At 38.3% G+C, this 20718-nt stretch overlaps 1 protein-coding gene and 1 long non-coding RNA gene across 5 annotated transcripts; one reads left to right on the plus strand and one right to left on the minus strand.

Moving 5' to 3' along the window:
* Positions 1 to 309: 309 nt before the first annotated feature.
* LOC117288196 (ras suppressor protein 1-like) lies at positions 310 to 8295 on the minus strand. The gene is made up of 8 exons (XM_033768941.1): positions 8072 to 8295; positions 7214 to 7264; positions 6358 to 6478; positions 5365 to 5483; positions 4493 to 4575; positions 3126 to 3240; positions 1620 to 1752; positions 310 to 1145 (listed from the first exon to the last, which is right to left on the minus strand). Exons 1-8 carry the CDS (start codon positions 8178 to 8180, stop codon positions 1046 to 1048), a joined length of 831 nt encoding a protein of 276 aa, XP_033624832.1. The 5' UTR covers positions 8181 to 8295; the 3' UTR covers positions 310 to 1045.
* A 275-nt stretch (positions 8296 to 8570) lies between these two features.
* On the plus strand, positions 8571 to 19832 carry LOC117288197. Of its 4 annotated transcripts, none has more exons than XR_004518863.1 (9): positions 8571 to 8585; positions 11644 to 11819; positions 13128 to 13227; positions 14199 to 14318; positions 15229 to 15303; positions 16440 to 16569; positions 17299 to 17368; positions 18139 to 18226; positions 18740 to 19832. It is a non-coding gene; the product is annotated as an uncharacterized LOC117288197 (long non-coding RNA). The 4 variants fall into 4 exon arrangements; XR_004518862.1 differs by having other exon boundaries at positions 16445 to 16580; XR_004518861.1 differs by having other exon boundaries at positions 16445 to 16569.
* Positions 19833 to 20718: the final 886 nt, after the last annotated feature.

Raw genomic sequence — 20718 nt, forward strand, 5'->3', positions numbered from 1 at the left:
TGAAGTATCTTGAACATAAACAAATGTTCAAAATGTTTACTTTGAGTCTGAAAATTACCTTTTAATTCTTTTGAGTAATACTTAATACCTCAAAAGACAGATGAGACCAAACTTCTTCACAGAGTGTGTTCCGCATATTGTCAGTACTCGGTAAATGTTTCTTTCATTTTGAGTCCGGTCTTGTAAAAGCAAAAGACCGGTCCAGTAGGCTCCGCCTACGACGCACGTGTGAGCAAGAACCCGTGGGGCTCTCCAATGCCTTTCTGCACAACTCTGCCGCGCGTGCAAAGCATAGGCGCACGCATGTCGGACCTTAGTGTCGGACCTTCGTTGCGTTGTGATTGGTCAATAGGCGATGGGGCGGAGCTTAATGGATCGGTCTTTTCTGGTCTAGCCAACATTTTTTAGTTACAAGCCACTTGTAACCTTGTGGATTTTTCTAACAAATTCAAGCCGTGCACGGGAAATTCAAAAATCCTTTGCAATTGCAAAGTACTTAAGGCATTTGTGTGAGTTAACAAAAAAATTGAATTAGCAAGTTCAAGTTTTTTAATGCATTGCGACTACGTTTAGACTCGATTCAAGTTGGACTCTTCCGTGTTACAACCATACAGTATGCAGTTTTTGTGGAGAAAACTCTCAGTTAAAATTTGATAATTTACTTTCTTCAGAACAGCAAGTGCCTCAATAGACCCCTTGCATAATGCAAAATGACGCTGGGCTCACGTGCTCTTCTTACGCACAAAGAACAGCTATTTGCCTCCTTTGACCCCAGTGAGGGCGCTGTTGGACCCAAGTGAGGGCGCCTTTTGAGCGTGAGACGACACAGGGGTCTATTGAAGATCAACAATGACAAAGGTGAGAAAGATCTCCCAAGATTTCCCACATTCAAAACATTCTACACACTCCTCCGAGGGCTACAACCAAGTTTCTTGTTTCCAGAATAACGTCTTACTGTTGCTTTTTTTTTATAAATGAGGAAGATCTCGGACTGTTGAGACAAGAGAGAGCCTGGATATTTCAGGATTGGTACCTCCTTGTATATTTACTTCTTTCCCCACACTTCTCGTCGACTGATCTTCTTGGCTCTGTTGTTGGTCTTCGGTGGAGGGGCGGCCCCAGCTTGGATGTGGCGACCGTACAAACTGGTTAAATCGAGAAAAGATATAGAATGAATACACTGAGCAGTTAACAACAAGCGAAGCATTCTCCCTTATCAGTGGTCTGCTGGCCAAATGTCAGTTTAACACCTTAGGACCAGTCAAACCTTGCCGAGCCAATATGGCTCATCAGGTATTGGCTCGGCAGGCCTGTGTTTATATCCAGTTTCCTTGGCATTAAACCACTCAGAATATTTCTATTCCCCCTGGACAGGATGCCAGTCAACCGCAGGTTACTCCCCAGCTCTCGTCAGTACCCCTGTTGTATTCCTGTGTGGAGAGAAGCAATTATGATAATGTGCCTTGGCTCAAGAACAAGTGTCGCTACAGACCAGGCCAGGATTCAAACACACATTCTGTACAGAACATGAGTCCAACACCCTAGACTGCTTGGCCACCACAACCCATTGTTTAAAGTTGAGCAGCACTATACAATGTTAGGCCAAAATCTTCACTTACTATTTGTACGTGTCTGATCTGATGTAATCAAAGACATGAGACACGCCCACCTGGAACTGGTCAGCAATGGGCGGGACCCAAGGGTTGTTCTCCGCCTTGAAGACCGTGTTGCCACTGAACAGGTCAATCTTGCCTATTAGAGTGAATTGAAAGATTTAAAGTGTAAATAACTACTGATAATAAAATACATTGTCTGGGTCATGACCTGCCAATATTTCAAATAGACCTTCAACAACTTGTTACCATCTCTGTCAACTTGCAGGAAGTTAGTTAAATACCAGTCAGAATGTCAGTAGCAATTACAGAGTCTCACTCTGTTCTATTTATTGATTTCCACATTATTCAAATATTACATCAGAAGCATTGCAATATCTTCACGTTTGTTATTATTAAGGGTATAAAAGGGTAGCGACGAGTTCTTACATGACCGTTTAAAGCCGGCAGGGTCGAATTGCCATGTGATGGGCCTTTAGCGCACGGCAACGACCCTGCAAGGTTTTAAACGGACGTTTAAGAGCGAGTCACTACTCTTTTGTTCCCATTCATAAATGCCCTTTTGTTAAAAAACGTCAACAAAATATAATTACAGACACTTGAAAATTTGAGGTTTGAAATATTTTTTTCAAAAACTTTGTGAAGAGTCTGTTGCGCGTGGGTTGTGTGTACGCGCGCGCGCTTAGAAACAGATCACGCGCACCCGCTTAGAAGCAGATTACGCGCTGTTACTAATAGCTATGAATTGCTTTCCGCGTGATAATCTTGCGCGCCTGACACGCAGAAGCCAGCCGGTTATAAACACTGGTCATTATTAACCGTTTAAACACCCCCACGTGACGCCCTCTCCACCAATAGGAGTAGAGAAACTGTCTGGGGTATTTATGAATATTATATATATGTCTAGTATTTAAATCAGGGATGCCTTATATAAGAACTTAATCACTGTACATGGAGCTTGCAAACCCGAGGAAGCCTGTAAACAAGGGTGTGAACTATGTGAATCAGGAAAATACAGGGTTAACCCCTACTCTTCCATGATAAAATTGTTCTGGGTTCTTTTATGTGCACTACCAATTCTAGTACACGCTTACCCTAGGAACTACAGTTTCATGTCCGATTTGAAAGGGACACAAATTATGGTTGAGAAAGTAGACATGGCAGAGCTTAAGACTGATGCTCTTAACCGCTCGGGCACAACACACCACAACAGAGGAGTGAAAACTGCCAGAAGAACCCATAAAGCGTGCAATTCTCCATGAGCTATAGAAAATGCAGCAACGAGCACCGTGATAGGATGCCCACCATAATTTATGTTTAAAAAGCCTTCCACGGCGCTTTTATACAGTGTAATTTTTGAAGATTTCTGAAGATTATTGTTGCATGTAACCTTTTGGAAGTCAATTGCATGTATGCAATTTTACTTCCAAAATGCCCCAGCATAGCCTAGTGTGACATCAGGGCAAGAGGTCTTCGTCAGATTTCCATCATGAAAGTTGAAATTCCACTTACCCAGTTCTGGGGGTAGAACGGTGAGTCTGTTTCCCTGAATATGAAGCTCCTTCATTTTTTGCAGATCCCCGATAGCCTTTGGTAGAGCTATTAACTCATTGTCTCTCATTGCCAGCTGCGAGAAGAAATATATTGAACTATTAGTAAGTCTAGTAATTAACTGTTGAACTTCATTTTAAGTACAATTTCCTATGAGTTTAGTTAACTTTAAATCGAGTGGTAAGTAATAACATTACAGACACAGACACAGCCACACAAACAGACAGACATCATTTTGCAAATTATTCAGAGATAAAGGATGAATCCATCAAGCAAAACAAAACAGAGATTAGGGACATGATCATCGACGGTATGCGGCGCAAGCAGCACTCATGGCGCTGCTGTACAAAAAACAACCAACAAGCAAATAAAAGTAGCATCACATAATTAGAAAATTGAGTCAACAAAATGCTTCTTTATGCAGATGAGTTTTCAAACTGTTCTTGAATATGCCAAATGAAAGGCACATGAGATGTGATGGAAGTGTCGTGGTCGAGCAGTTAAGAGCACCGAATTCAAACTCTGGTGTTTCTGATCAGCAGAGTGTGGGTTCGAATCCCCAGCCGTGACACTTGTGTCCTTAAGCAAGACACTTTACCATTGCTTCGTCCTTCAGATGGGACGTAAAGCAGTTGGTCCCATGTGTTGTGTAACCCATGTAAAAGAACCCAGTGCACTTAATCGAAAAGAGAAGGGGTTCGCCCCGGTGTTCCTGGCTGTGGCTGCTGTATGCACCTTGTAAACCCTTATAAGGTGCTAACTAATTAGGTCTCAAAATTCATCACTGCAATAACCTATCTTTCTGAAAGTTTGTATATATACTCAGCGCCTTGAGTACCTTGTTTGGTAGATACATGCGCTATATAAGACTTCAATCCTATTACCAATGCACTCATAGTGTGTACCATGGCTAAATGGCGATGAGCAGACAGAAAGGGAAGGTACAGCGAAAACCCGACTGTGGTCATAAGCTGTAAAGCTTTATGTTTTTTTCTTTCCCATCTTTGTGTCATGTGGGGTCACAAGTGAACAAACTATGGGCAGCCATCAAGTGAAAAATCAGACACAAATTTGTTTGTGTTAATTTTATTGGCTTTGATGAAATTTGACAAGTACTAGATAATAAAAAAAAAACTGTGATGAACTTGGATAATACTTTTCCTACAACAAATCAATTTTGTTTTTAAAACACAATTGAGCTGAGTGATAAATCTTTCAAACTTGGCTTTCATGGCTTTTTCTGGAACATGACTGAGTGTGCAGTGTGCACTTCCACGTTCTAATACGTAGTTGTTTTCTCTCTAGTGAAAATAATGGCTGTTACTTACCACTTCTAATTTGCTTAGCTGACCAACATCTTCAGGGATGATCTCAAAATCGTTGTCGGAAAAATATATCCCTCTCATTGATTCTGCCATAACAAAAAGAAAGAAGATACTTAATTATTTCACACAGGAACAATTAACAATGTAGAAAATCTTAGCTGAATAAACAGTGTAACCAGGGTCCATTAATGTGAAATTTCATACTTAGTTATAGTCACCACTCTACGTTAATTGAAGAATGCTTATTAATGTCGAGGTAACACGAAGAAATCCAATCTCAATTTCATAGAGCTGCTTTATTTGGCAAAAAGTAGAAGGATACCAGCCATAGATGATGCATTTGAGACAGTTTTCTTTGTGAGTTGGGGTTAAATAAAGAAAAATTTACTAGTGCAGGGTTTGAACCAATAATCTTCGGATTAATTTGCCAGCGCTCTACTAACTGAGCTATCTAGCCCTAAGCATAATTTTGCAATGCTTAGCCAACTTTTGAACTTTTACAGGCTCAGGGCCTTTGTGATTTGGGGTTGAATCAAGAAAAAATTTACTAGTGCAGGGTTTGAACCAACAATCTTCGGATTAACTTGCCAGCGCTCTACTAACTGAGCTATCTAGCCCTCAGCATAATTTTGCAATGCTTAGCCAACTTTTGAACTTTTACAGGCTCAGGGCCTTTGTGATTTGGGGTTGAATCAAGAAAAATTTACTAGTGCAGGGTTTGAACCAACAACCTTCGGATTAACTTGCCAGCGCTCTACTAACTGAGCTATCTAGCCCTAAGCATAATTTTGCAATGCTTAGCAAATTTTTGAACTTTTACAGGCCCTGATGCTTACAGTAAAAAAACAGAGAAGAGAAATACAAAAACAACTTACCAAGAAGAAAGAAGTTTCCAGGGAGACTGTTTTCATTCAGGTTGTTGTACGTTGCATCCAGGACCTCAAGCTTAGGGAAGGCACCAAAGCCTCTCGGCAAACTGTACAAACGGTTCATTCTAGGGAAAAAGAATAAGATAACGATGTATTTTTTATTATATGCATCATGACTACAATTCTTTGGATGTTGAAACAAACAGCGTCGTATACAGGTACAATTATACTTGCATTGCAGTAACAGATTAACAAGACCAACTAGTAGTATGATTTGATTGATCCAACTTCATTTATATTAATAGCTGGGTTTTCCTCTCCTATCCAAATGTAATATTCTTGGTTGGAATTGGGTCCTTCTTCCTCACGTACGTGCGGAGTAGTAGTAGTAAGTATAGTAAGTTAATCGGGAGGGCTTGAACTTGAAGTTGACGTTGAATAATTAAAGTTCGCCACAGAACAAACAAATGACAAGTTGAACTCGAAAGTAAGTTGATGTCACGATAAATGATTTTATTAAGAGTTCTCTTCTCGAACCCTCCTGTTCTCCAGTCTAGCTCAAACTAAACTCCTCCTTTTTCATTCCTTTTCTTTATTCCAAACCTTGTTATTAATCATCTTCTAAATCACAATATTCTTAATTCCAAACCAACCGCGCGCACGCTCACGCTTAGTAATTAGCTCACGCTTTGCAGTTGGTTTAGGGTACATGTAGATCACTACAACTAGATAAGGTCATTCTCCTCTTCACCAGAGCCCTATTTTATAAACATGTTAATCAGAAAATATTGCTTAGCAAATTTGTTTGCTAAGCAAAAAAATGAGTGGGGCACCAGTCACATCACAACAAAGTAAACTTTATGGAATTTTGATGGTAACCAGTTTCTGTTCAGCAAATCCAAATTCTTCTGTGCTTCGCAAGTTGTTATGCTTATATACAGGCTTTAGAAAATTGGGACCAGCAGGATCTTTCCTTATGATGGTTTAAGTAATACTTACCCAACATTGAGGTACTTGAGACTTTGCATGGAGCTAATGTTCGTTGGGAGCTCTTCAATGTGATTATTGAACAAGTTGAGCGTCTCTAGGGAGACAAGCTCCACAATGTTTGGTGGAAGAACTGCAAGAAAGTAAATATTAACATCGACAAGTTAACATCACACAACCTTTCTGTTTTAACTTAAAGACACTGGACATCTTTGGTAATTGTCAAAGAACAGTCTTCTCACTTGGTGTATCTCAACTTATGCACAAAATAACAATCCTAAATTCAATTGGTCGTCAAAGTTGCGAGATAAATAATGGAAGAAAAAACACCCTTGTCACACGAAGTTGTGTGCTTTCAGATGCTTGATTTCAAGACCTCAATATTTTACTGAGAAATTACTTCTTGCTAAAAAACTACGTTACTTCAGAGGGAACCATTTTTTAAAATGTTTTAAATACTCTCAACAGCTCTCCATTGCTTGTTACCAATTAAGTTTTTATGCTAACAATTATTTCGAGCAAATTACCAATAGTGTCCAGTGTCTCTAAGTTTCTTTCTTTGTAACTGTATGTTGGCTAAACTTTGTATCACTTCTTCCAACATCTTCCCTTTTAAATTACAGATCTGCCATCAGATAGTCTGTCTTGGTTCAGCCCACTTTTTTCAACATAAAGAAACTTTAGTTTTTTGTTAAAATGAACCTAAATACAATGTTAAAAGTGGTTGTGTGTGTTTTGATGATGGTGGGTGTTTTTTTGCTGGATCAATATTGGTTTTTTTTTATTGTGTGTTTATGTGTGTCTGTTTTTTTTTTTTTGGGGGGGGGAGTACACGTCGTGGTTACAGGAAAAGCTGAAATGGATTTACCATCAATCTTGTTATGGCTTAACGTCAAGCGAGTCAGGTTTCGTAGCGTAACTGCAAAGGAAAGATACACCAAAAAATACTGTTAAGTTTCATAACACTAACTGTTATTAAAATGTATTTTAAAATAGACAACCTTTTTGCTCGACCACAATTTATTCAGGAACAATTTGCAGAGTACCCCACAACTAAGTAGAGACCTAAAAAATAAAATATGGATTCTTGTTCCATAGCTGACCTGGGCTAGGTGGGCCACTCCACAACACGGGAGAAATGGTGAAAAAACAATGTCTTCATTGTGACCTTGGCTATGCTTTTGAGTGAAATGGGATTCCACAAGTGCATGTGTAGAATAACCACTATGCTACTAGTCTAGGAAAAACAAGAAGCCGGTACCCAGAATTCAGACAAAATGTGTCAAATTTCACTAGTAAACACTTGCACGTACGTGCAAGTATGATTTAATATTAATAATTTACTTGCATAACCGACTAAACAGTTCTATTTAGAACAGTTTGGCGCGACGATATTGATGCGGTTATCGCATTAAAAAAGTGGAGGAATGTTTCTCTGACACTAACGGTAACACCAGCCACTATTTTGAGCAAAAGTAAAGGGTTGACAGTCATGATTGTTTGTGCTCAAAACTATAATTATAAAGCAACATTTACTCTGCAAAATTCAATAATGACAACTAGCTAGCCTAACTATACTTCAGCTTCAGACGTGGCTACTGTGTGCACCGAACTTAAACTACACATGTGTTGAAAATTATTTAGAATTACCGTAAACAACAAACAAACAACTGTCATTTCATTCTGTAAAATACTACATACATTACAAAACAATTCAGTCACTTACACAGTCCAGGGATGTCAGCCAGTCTATTGATGCCTCTATCGCTCAAATCCAGATCGGGACTGTTGTGTTCCCTGGCCTCTTCCACTTGCTTTTTGACAGATTTAGACATTGTAGGAACAAGAACAATAAAATAAATTGCAAAAAATGTTACAAAATGTAGAACACCGGAAGAAAAATGCGAAAAACCAACTCCGTTTTTCTGTATCAGATAACGTTGAGTGGGTTGAAACCGGAAGTGCCGAGGAACACCTCTGAGGTCAAGATTTCGCGCCAGTAAAAATAGTTCCATACTGTCCCTTTTTAGGACATTAAACTCCTTTAAACCCCAATTTAGAGTTTACAAACACAAATTTACAATTTATTGTAAATACAACAATATCTTTAAGGCAGGTTTTAAGTAATTTGAGATTTTGGCGAATTGATATTTCAAGTTATTTCCGGTAAACTAGTCTCCCATAATGCAGTGGACGACTACCGAGTTCATTTTACAGAAAAGCATCTTGGCGGAAGGAAGGTTGGTGTCACGTTTCTGGAATTGTTGAAATATTTTAACCGATGATTCATTTTTCCATGTGTATTGTAATGTTTTTCGTTGCTGTAAAGATAGCAGACAATATTTTTCTTGAGGTTGTGTTTTGATTACATCTCTTTACTATTAAATAATTGCGCGAAAAAGTGTGTTTTTCTGTTAAAATGTCAAGGATCTAATTTGGTATTTTACTTATTTCCTTCTTTGCCCCACCCAAACCATGATGTGGATAAAATAAACAGCTTAATTTGATTGAAATTTTAATTTACTTGTAAAACTAAAATAACAAAAATTGTAATTTTGTTCAGGTCAAAACTAGGAAAAGTATGTAGCTGGCCATGCCAGGCAGGGTGGTAGACCCAATTCTTTTGTTCTTCTAAACTAATGTAAATTGTAATATTTGACTTTATTTGAATTTGATTGAGTTTTTGTCTTTGTTTGAGCATAGAATGGTTTGAGGAGGGAAGGCAAGCCCGTAATTCGGCTTGCTGGTTGGGGGGGGGGGGGGGTGTTTAATCATTTTTTAATAATATATTAAAAGGCTAAATAAAGTCATCCAAAATTCAAATTAAAATGCAAAAGGGCAAAAATCAAAACGGCTTGTGTTGCGCCTTCATTTTAAAACTTATTTTCCAACTTCCCCCAAAAACAAAAATAAATAAATAAATAGGCCCTAAATAATTATAAATAATATATAAAATAACTGAAAAAATAAGAAATAAATAATCAAAAAACAAAGCAACCTTTTGAGATCAAAACATTTTTAATTTAGGGGTACATGAAAAGATGACAAACCAAGGCATTACTTCCTTGAATAACACAAAACCCAGACAACTGTTTATCTCGACTTGAGAATAAATTCTTAAATTTACACTATCATTAAATAGTAATGCCAGCGAGGTGGTGGTAAATGATTGAGTAAAGCCAAGGTAAACTGTGCCGACAATCCTTTTTGGTTCTATAAATATTGGCTTTTAAAGCAAAAAATTTGCTTAAGCACGAAAATAGCTCGCTTATTTTACACATGTTAATGGCCAAAATTTCATGCCGTATACATTGCTTGTGACTTGTATTTGGCTGTTGTTTACTTAGCATAACAACTGAGTGGAGTCTTGGCCGGTAGTCTGATTTGGAAAAGTTTCCGTATGGCGCCACCACTTTTTCATTCGAAATAAAATAATATAGTATCTAATTTACCTGATTGATATATCCCTTTTTGTAAAAATGAGTGAAAAAGTGGTGGCGCCATACGGAAAGTTATCCTCTGATTTTACTAAGCAATAATTTGTTTGTTTAAGCAAAATTTTGTGCTTAAGCAGCTCTATGAAATTGGGCCCTGATTCATAGCGATCCTTTGGACCAAGTGGGAGAAATATTCCTCACCAGTAATGTTTGTAAGAGTCCAAATGTGTATAATAAACTCATTTGAAACCATAAGACTTTCCTTGAAATTGCATTCCTTGAGGTTGGTTTTAGATGTTTGAATAAAAATTTACTCACCGGCCGAAAGCATAGCATCGACATTGTCAGCTCGTCAATCAGAAAAAAAACACCCTGCGAAAAAAAAAAATCGCCACCTCCTACGCTTCTATCAATCCACTAAGGAACTCTCTGTAAGCATGCAGTTTATACTCGTCAAAAAAATGCTGTCACTTGAATGGCATTCCGTTTCTCGGCCAATGATCATTGCAATCTATCTCTGTTCAAAAGACCAATCTGTACTGTTGTCAAACTCTCACACAATTCAACGAACTGCTCACCCAGTCTCTGGCATGTTTAGTAAGGTTAAACCGGCAGCTCACTGATAACTTTCACCTGCATTCCTGGCTGCCATATGATGACTTTGCCCATTCAGAACGTCAGTAGCTTTACAGTAAGCATTGATGTGTTTCTAAAATGTCATTCGATACCCTTTGAAGATGCTGGAGGCAGGAGTAGTGGTGTAAAAGGAGGAGCATTGCACATTGTTCACATTTTTGAATGGTACGATGAGAAACATTTAAAGATTTAAAAAAAAAAAGGAATCGTTAAACTGTCAAATCAAAGCATCTGGAACCAACATAAAATGTGTTGAGATTTATTGACAGAAACAACATACCTTTAAGTGTTATCATTTGATTTTTGTAACAAAAATATTTTGAAAATATTATGACTTCCAAATGTTTATTGGTCTCGTACTTCAAGCTTCTCAATACCTTACAGGAAAATACTGAATGTTGAAGCACCTTGAGCATCACTGAGTGCCAGATATATAAAAAGCCAGGCCTGTTATTACATGCAGGCCCCAGAGGCCATGGACTCTGTTGCCCCTGGTCTTGGCCTTGGTGCCCCTTCAAATGTTTCCCATTGATTTCCAGATTTTCCAATGGAAGGTGCCCTTTGCAAAATAAAAATCGCCCTTGCCCGTTCAAAGATTAAATTCCACTATTGTTATTATTAAAATTAAATGAAAAATGCACATCAGAGTCTTTGGATTTCTTTTACTGTTTATTTGCCATTGTATCCCGCATCTTTAAGATGTAGACCACTCCTCATCTCAATACCTCCTGCTGACACCTTCAATACTTGCTGTCAATCACAAGGAACGAACCTCTTTGAGGCAGAGAGAGAGTCAAACGGTCGGCAGACGCTGTCTGCTGGCCTTCCAGCGCAGCATTATAATTGCTAACAACTGTTGAGAGATCTCACATAGTATTAATACAGACCAAGTTCACTCAGTGCAGTCGTGTTATTTATTTGGCCTTGTAGTTTTATCAAAAATACATTAAAATAAAAAAAATCTACTTCATACTTGAACCTTTTGAAAGAGAAACTAAACACATGTTCTCGGTCAACTACACTGATGTGTAGTCAAACAATTGCATTAAGGGTTTTTTTTTTTTTGAAAGAGTTTGTTTTTAACGCACATAGTTAGACATGCTGTAATACGCAATTCACTTGCAATACTGTCTCCTAACTGGATAGCGCTGTCTTTTTTTACTCTTTTTTTTTTATTTTTTTTTTTATTTTTGTATCATTCACCATCATGTTGATTATACTGCAGGATGGGGATGTTCACCTCTCAACAAGTCGTATCCATGGTGAGATGCAGATTATTCGGTACCTATCATGATGAAGTTCTTACACATCCACTAAAGGAGCAGGCTGTCTTCCTTAAGGACGAGTTTCTGCATCTTCTGCGGTTGAGGAAGAAGTACAAGTTAGATCAACGTTGAATGGGTAAGGGCTTTATATTAAAACAGGAATGTTCTTTTTTCGTTAGTCGGTTGGACTTACTACTTAAGATCCCCTGAATCTATCAATGTCCACCCCTCGGTATTGCCATTGAGAGAAATAAGCATACAAATGTGACTTGAATGTAAATGGTATTGATCCAATATGCTGTTGGTTTTTATGGATATTTGGAGATTCTCAATCGTGAAGCCTTGAGGGTATTAGGTAAAACTCGAGTATTGTACCAGTTACCCAAACACAGACTTTTCTAAGTAATAATCCATATTAATTCTACAAGTACGGGATTTGAGGCATTGCATTGTGAAGTGTCGATATACATTTCGTTTTGAACTTTAGTAATGTTACCATCTGGAGACTATGTTAAGAAATTAAAACACATTTATTAAAGTGTTTACTTGTGTTGTATGGCTCATTTTTATTGAGTAGAGGTTTGTTTTAAGCAATCCTTTTTGTTTTATAACTTGGATAAAAGACCAAAAACAAACTGCTGCTGATATAAACATTTGATCGGTATTTAAAATTACAACCTTAATAGTTTTGCAAGTGAAATCAATCAGCTGGTTACGATCTGCCCTGTGATGACAAAAGATGCCTTATTCTGAGGCCAGTCTGCAGCTAGGAACCTCTTCATAAAATTGCTTCAGTTTTTCAATCTTTCTCTCCCTCCCCAAAGCAAATCCAATCCCTCTCTCTCAAGTCCACCCCTCCCTCCAATTCTTTATTCTTTCTTCTGGTCTTCCTTGCTGATCAATCGTTGGAGTGGAACCCATCCGTTGACTGCTCATGAGAAGACAAACAGTATGTCTGAGGGCTATGTTGGATTGGAGAGGAGGATTTGGGTTATAATGGCCGGGAGGGGAGGGGGTTGCGACAAAAGCATAATTTGCTTACACAACAATTTTGCTGTGTGCAGAAGAATTCAGACCAGGGCCCAAATTCATGGCTCTGCTTACCGCCGAATTTTGCGCTTACGATCACGATTCCCTGCTTACGTGCAAGCGAATTTCTGTGCTAGCCTTGTAAGCGTAGAATGCCTAGTAACGTTGAGTACGCACGCGCAGAAGCCAAAATTCGCCGCTAACCCGTGAAATACGCTTGCCGTAAGCGCTGATTCTGTGCTTACGGTGAGCAGAGCCATGAAATTTGGCCCTGATGTTTCATTTGTGAAAGGGCAAAGGCACCAAGGACAAGGGCTTTGGTTATTTTGTATTAAAAAGCTGTGTTTTCTAACCAAAGTTGTAAATAAGTGAAGGTAATTTTTTCGTATTGATTTTTGTTCATATTATCTGACAGTTTAGGAATCAAGGAGTTTGAACGACTGTAAGACTCTGGAGGAAAATGATTCCGCTGAAGATGTAACAACATTATTTCAGAGCTGTTATTATTATCACAGGTAAATGTTTAAAAAAAAATAGCTTGTTTCAAGATTAAAGCCTGGTTCATACTTCCTGTGAGTGCGAATGCAATTCAAGTTTTGACACCCCAAATTCGTAACGCACAATTCGCATCAGTTGCCCTGTGCTCTACTCCTGCTAAACATTCGCTTTAAAACAGCCCCGTGGCGTCAAAATTTTTAAGTATGAACCGGGCGAAACTTGTTACATGCCAGGTGCAGACACTAGAATCTGTTGTCTCGGCACAAAACTCTCTGAAACGAAATTCCCTTGAATTGGCTGGCATAACTTGTTGTTGAACAATTCAAATTCACTTGCCAATTAAACGGTTGCCCTACATTGCCTGCTGGAGCTGGCGAATTCATTCATAAACATGGCGATCCACCTGCCCAGTGATGACAAACTATGCCGTGAGGTTAAAGCCGCTGGGCACAGACACGGACAAAGACACTTTCATCTTTCAATCTCCTCCTTGCTTCTTAAATCTTTCAATCTCAAATATCTTTTCTGAGTGTCTACTTGATTTCTTCCTTTCCTCTACCGTCTTATCTGTTGATGTGTCTGGCAGGATGGCAACCGATGATAGTCTAGATTATGAGAGCTGAGGGCAGTGTGAAGCCGATACGTTTTGATATGTGGAAACAAATTTCCTTGAAATTTTACGTAATTTTCTCTGAGTTCTGCGGTTCTTTATGGTGACAGGAAGACAATTCTGTAAATTGGAGGCCACAATGCTCCCGATCAGTTGATGCTCTGTCATAGACCTTTTGCAAATGACGTCATTTGAGTAGGACGCCCTTGACCAGAGGTCAAGCAGAAGGTTGCTAATTTACTTATCCTGCACGCCTTTGTTTTTCATCATCATTTATTTAAGATGGTGGTGTGATGACATCAGTGCACAACATTGTAAAAGCAAAGCTTGTATTTTTCTTGAAACATAAAGCATGTTTTTTGTGAAATTTGTTGATAGCAAGTATCAGTGTAGCATCGGTGACCACAAGGACAATGCACTGTGGTTACTTATGACATTGTACGAGTATCCCACAGTACCAATATCAGGAGTATGGGACTCCACTATGGGAGGTTGAAGGTATGCTCTACAGTATTTGATGGTCTTATATTTTTATTATTTTGCGACAGTTTAATTTTGTTTATACATTTATTGATAAGTAAATTAAATCATCAATAATTTTTAAGTAAAAAGATTGTTTTAAATGGCCTGCCGATACTGGATATATCAATCTTGACTTGTATTTTAGAGGAAATCACAAAATCTTATAGACGTATGAAGTAGAACTTGTTATGGAACTTTCAAAATTAATTTCCTTGTATTCTGATCACATCTAATGATCTTGTCAAAGGATGTCCCTTTTGCAATTTATAAGGACGAGGACTGCATGGTATTACCCTGTGATGACAAAAGATGCCTTATTCTGAGATTGATCTTCAGTCAGGAGCAACTTCCCCACCAACCCTTCATCCTGCCAACCCATCCCATTGCCTCCTCCATCCCTACCCTCATCTTCCCTTCATCCTTTCCCATGACCCTCCCTGGAGTTGTTGCGACTCTCTGTTGTATTGCAATTCGTGAGTGGAAAACAAGGCTGTCTGAGGGTTCCAACCAGTATGTCTGTCTTGACACGCATCAAGAAGATAAAGATCACACATGTAAACTTAAGTAGGATTTGAAACTTTGCATGGTGGAAGTAAGATATAGAAGAGTGTGCGGTAACACCATGTAATAACAATCTCTAAATGAGTTGGGGTGGTTCTGAAAAGAACCGTTGGTTTAACTCGACGTTTCGATCAGTATGCTCTGATCGTCTTCTGTAAACTTATCAATCAATGGAATTTAGGGTTTGCCAACTTTAGGCTTGTGATTTTCTCAGGTTGTTTTCTATAAATTTTTTCTACAAATTTTGTTTTTTAATTGTATCTTTATTAACACTCCGACTATCTAATAACCTCCAAGTCTCCCTTGTTGTTATCCCCAATACCAGACCTTTATCCATTCTTTGGACTAAGAAGGGATACGAGAGATCGTTGGGATGCTACCATTGTATTCGGCGTGAGAGGTAAGTCTGAGATCCCAGCATGTCAAGACCATTTTCTTTATATTGGCCGTAGCCGATAATTGGCCATAGCCAATTATTGGCTGTAGCCCGATAATTGGCCGCCGGGCATAATTTACTTTGGAATATGGCTAATGTTTGGCCAATTCACAGTGAACATGTACCACATTTTCTTAAAAGAGAAAACAAATCCCTGAACATTTGTTGTCTACTTTGTTAAGACAAGGTGTCATTTTGACTACAAATTCTCAACAACAGAAATATTCTGGAAATTTTAAACAACTAATCCAATGGTTAAAGCCATTGGACCCTTTTGGTACAGAAAAAAAAATAAAAGCTTACAGATTTACAAATAACTTACCGATTGAGTCTAAATTTTCACAGGTTTGTTATTTCATATAGAAGTTGTGATACACAAAGTGTGGGCTTTGGACAATACCGTTTACCGAAAGGGTCCAATGGCTTTAAGCACAAACAAAGTTTGCAGGCAAGTGGTCCTTTTTTAAGTAGGAATAATTTAAAAGTAGCAGAATTTTTTTTATATTGCCTGCCGTTGTTGAAGGATTCATTCATCAACATGGCGTCCCACCTGCCCAGTGATGACAATCGATGCCGTGAGGTTAAAGCCGCTGGACACAGACACGGACAAAGACACTTTCATCTTTCAATCTCCTCCTTGCTTCTTTAATCTTTCAATCTCAAATCTCTTTTCTGAGTCTCTACTTGATTTCTTCCTTTCCTCTACCGTCTTATCTGTCGATGTGTCTGGCAGGATGGCAACCGATGATAGTCTAGATTATGAGAGCTGAGGGCAGTGTGAAGCCGACATGTTTGATGCGTGGAAACAAGTTTCTTCAAAATTTATATACATTCTTTTTAAAGGTTATGCTGATACCACATACATGTCGGGTATACACAACTGATACTTCTCTGAGGCAATCGCCCCCATTGCCCCTGGGCATAGCCTTCATTGCCCCTGGGCATTGCCTTGGTGCCCCTGGTCATTGCCTTGGTGCCCCTGGTCGTTGCCTTAGTGCCCCCTTGAAATGTTCCAATAGAGATTTACAATGCATTTTACATTGTATAAGCAATGCTTGTATTTTGATTTTAAAACGCGTTGTATGTGAAATTTGTCCTAGTGTAGCAGACACACTGCTGACGTCATGGACTGTGGTTAGTCGTGACATAGTCCGAGTGTTGCATAGAGGTATGAAGGCACATCGTCTTGCTCAGTATACCATCTTACGTGTATGAGACTCCACCTTTATCGTAAGTTGAAGGTATGCTTTATTAAATATTGTTTTCTTAAACTCTTATTATGTTGATCAATAATTGTCAAATAGAATGTTTGCCTTACATTGCTTGCTGGTACTGGGTTTATCAATCTTGACTTTGTTTTTTAAGGAAATCACAAAGTTCTTATTGACATATATGCAGTAGATGGTTTTTGTGTAGAACTTTCAAAGTAAAAGCATTTCCTTGTATACTGATTATGTTTTACCGACCTGTTGAATGATGTCCTTAATGCAGTTTATAAGGACAAGGACTGCATGGTTATACCCTGTGATGACAAAAGATGCCTTATTCTGAGATTGGTCTTCAGTCAGGAGCAACTTCCCCACCAACCCTTCATCCTGCCAACCCATCCCATTGCCTCCTCCATCCCTACCCTCATCTTCCCTTCATCCTTCCCATGACCCTCCCTGGAGTTGTTGCGACTCTCTGTTGTATTGCAATTCGTGAGTGGAAAACAAGGCGGTCTGAGGGTTCCAACAAGTATGGCTGTCCAAAATGTCCGTCTTGTATTGATTAATATCACAAACGTAAACTTTAAATCAAGGGATTTTAGAGTTATTCAATTTGAGGCCTTTGATTTTCTCAGTTTATTTTCCAAGAAGTTTTCCTGCAAATCTGATTTTTTTTTTATTGTGTTTGTATTAACCCTCCCAACTATCTAATAACCTCCCAAGTCTCCCTTGGTCTTATCCCCGATTACAGACCGTTGTCCTTTATTTGGATCAATGAGAGATCGTTAGGATGCCACCAATGTATTCAGCATGAGAGAGAGGTAAGTCTGAAATTCCAGCATGTCAAGTTCGATCATTGGCCATGGCATACGGCCAAGGGTTTTGCCAACTCACCGTGACCAAATGCCACAGTTTCTTGAAAGAGGAAGAACAAATCCCTGAACATTTTATCTGAACATTTTGTGGTCTCCACCAATTAATCATCCAATGGTTGAGCGCGAACATTTCCTGTGGCAAGTAGTTTAAATACAAGAAACTAGAATAATTTTATAGCAGCAACAAATTATTATATTGCTTGTTGAAGATGAAGGGTTCATTCCTAAACATGGCGCCCCACCTGCCCAGTGATGACAAACGATGCCGTGAGGTTAAAGCCGCCGGACACAGACATGGACCAAGACACTTTCATCTTTCAATCTCCTCCTTGCTTCTTTAATCTTTCAATCTCAAATCTCTTTTCTGAGTCTCTACTTGATTTCTTCCTTTCCTCTACCGTCTTATCTGTTGATGTGTCTGGCAGGATGGCAACCAATGATAGTCTAGATTATGAGAGCTGAGGGCAGTGTGAAGCACACATGTTTTGATGCGTGGAAACAAATTTACTTACATGTTTTTTAAAGTTTATGTTGATATCACATGCTGGATATACATGCATAATTTTGTTGTGCTTAGCTGCTGTTTGTGATTAAGCAGGTCAATGACCTTGGGCCTGGTTTATTTCTATATTAAAAGCTTTGTTTTTTAAACCAAGTGTTTTTTTGTTGAGAACACTTCTTGGATTAATTTTCATTGATATTATTTGACTTTTTAGGAACAAGGGACAGTTTGACTGTGAGACTCAAGAGAAAAAATACTCTGCTGAAGATGGATTACCATGTTATCACAGGTACAGTGTAAAGGTAAATTATTAGAGCTTGTATGTCAGGTGCAGAAACTGGAATGTCATCACAAAACTCTTCAAAGAAATTGCCTTGAACTTGCTTGCATTACCTGTTGAATAAATTCACTTGCTAATGAAATAATTGCCTGTAACGCTGTTGATGAATGATTCATAAACATGGTTCCTCACCTGCCCAGTGATGACAATCGATGCCGTGAGGTTAAAGCCGCCCGGACACAGACACGGACCAAGACACTTTCATCTTTCAATCTCCTCCTTGCTTCTTTAATCTTTCAATCTCAACTCTTATTTCTGAGTCTCTACTTGATTTCTTCCTTTCCTCTACCGTCTTATCTGTTGATGTGTCTGGCAGGATGGCAACCGATGATAGTCTAGATTATGAGAGCTGAGGGCAGTGTGAAGGAAATGTTTTGAAAAATCAAAAAAAGTTGCCCTTGTATTATATACTTCAAAGTGTTCATCTTGTCGGTTACTTATTCAATCAATACAACTTTGTGTGTCTCTCTTTCAGACTCAGTCAACGACATTTGGATAGTGAAATGTCAAGTTTGTCTCAAAGACTTGAGGAGTTTTGCAAAAAGACGTTGTTGGGCACCAGTATAGCGTTTCGTGGCCTGAACATCTTTAGAAAATAGTGGACACAAAGTAAAACGTTAAAAGTTTCCCACAGTTTATCATGAGTACGTCGTCATTTATTGGACTAAATATGCACCAAATCTATAAACATGAGGTATACAGGAAATACTATTTATGAAACGGAGCAATCTAGTTATATATTTCATTCAACATAGAGTAATCCCAATCCCCGTCTTAGAAATAAAACAACAAACCCGATCAAAGAATTCAAGTATTTTCTTGGCGCCTTGAGAAGTTTGCATGTACACAGGTCTAGTCAGGTTTGCAGAGATACTGTATGTTTAAAACTCACTCGCTGAATGGTGGCGGTTCTAAAAATCATACCCACCACTACTCCTAGGAGTTTTATGTACATTTCATCTCAGCAAACCACACTAGGTTGTACTCGCAAAGTTTCAAATCTTACTTATGTACACAAGTATTCTGCTATTGAAATATGTTCATTTGTAGTCTACCCCAGCCATGTTATAGTTTTTGTATAGTTTTATTAATGCTTCACACTCTCTTTACTCTAGGTGTTGTTTGAACTACTTTGTAAAAATTGTTTATAACTAGCTTCAAATTTTCTATTACTTTCTTGGTAACTTTGACATTTGTTGTTGAATCTTTAGTTTTAGCATTTAATGCTTCTTGTTACAGATTTAGTTGAAATAATTAAATTGGATGGAACTATTCCTTTAATATACCGTTGTCAAACAACAAAGTTGGTTCTTTTAGTCTATACTTTCACTATAATCATGAACAGTGATAGAAATATCTTCTTTTTTGAAAAGAACAAACTCTCAATAGAACTGGAGAAAAAAGTCTGAATAACTTTAAATTGTTTGTTTTTATTTTACCCTACTCGGATGTGTGATAAGCATTGTATGCCCCCCTACACCCCATGCCATCCTAGAGCAGATAGCTTACCACTAGACCACAAATCCTATACATAAATAGCAGTTGCTACCTCAGCAATATAATGGATGTAATAATGGTATCAGAAATAAAGAATATAGTTGGAACTATTTCAAATAGTATGGTAAGAATATTTATTAAATTTGAAATAACAGTCTTATTTGTAACAGAATGAATGTGCATAATTGCATACTTGTCTCAATTCATAGAGTAATGTTAAAACATTTTTAGTATAATTCAGAATGAACTTTCCCCAACTTTGTTGGAATATACATTTGATTTTTGATTTAAATTGCAATTTGGAAGTAAATGTGGACCTGATTTGAATTGAAATAAAAGTGGCTTTAAATCCAAAACAGATATGCTATTGATTTTGTGGTTTCTGGAATTTTCTGGAAAAATACTTTAACAATTTAAATATCCGTACACTTCAATGTTTCCTACCTATGACTCAACTGCGCCAATTTCATGGCTGTGCTTACTGTGGGATTCTCTCGCCCTTCTCCAGTTATCATAGGGCCCTTTTCATAGAGTTTTGCACAGCCGAAACGAGAATGATAAAGTCACAAATGGTGTTTGTGATGTGGTGTATTGGCTGTCAACATTAATTTGGTATGCACATTTCCCTTGTGCTTAAGCAGCTCTATGAAATTGGGCCTATGTCGCTAGCTGTGCAAGCAAATAATGCTTCAGTAACCGTGAAACACTCGCCACAAACATTCCTTGCTAACCAGTTAAATTTTTAATGTTCAGATTTTTTTCTGCTGGCGTGAGTGCAAATTATTTGCTTATTGCAAGCTGAGCAATGCAATTTGGCTTTATGCAGAAACTTTCAAAGTGGAAAACCATGTCTGCAATAAAATTCCTGTATGATCCTCTACCAATGTCGGGCCATTAGCTATTTTGGTGGGGTGGGTTCTTTTGGTTGGTAAGCAGTTTACAACAGCTAATAGGGGA

This window comes from Asterias rubens, chromosome 3 (assembly GCF_902459465.1).
Source record: "Asterias rubens chromosome 3, eAstRub1.3, whole genome shotgun sequence".
Taxonomy (NCBI): Eukaryota; Metazoa; Echinodermata; class Asteroidea; order Forcipulatida; family Asteriidae; genus Asterias; species Asterias rubens.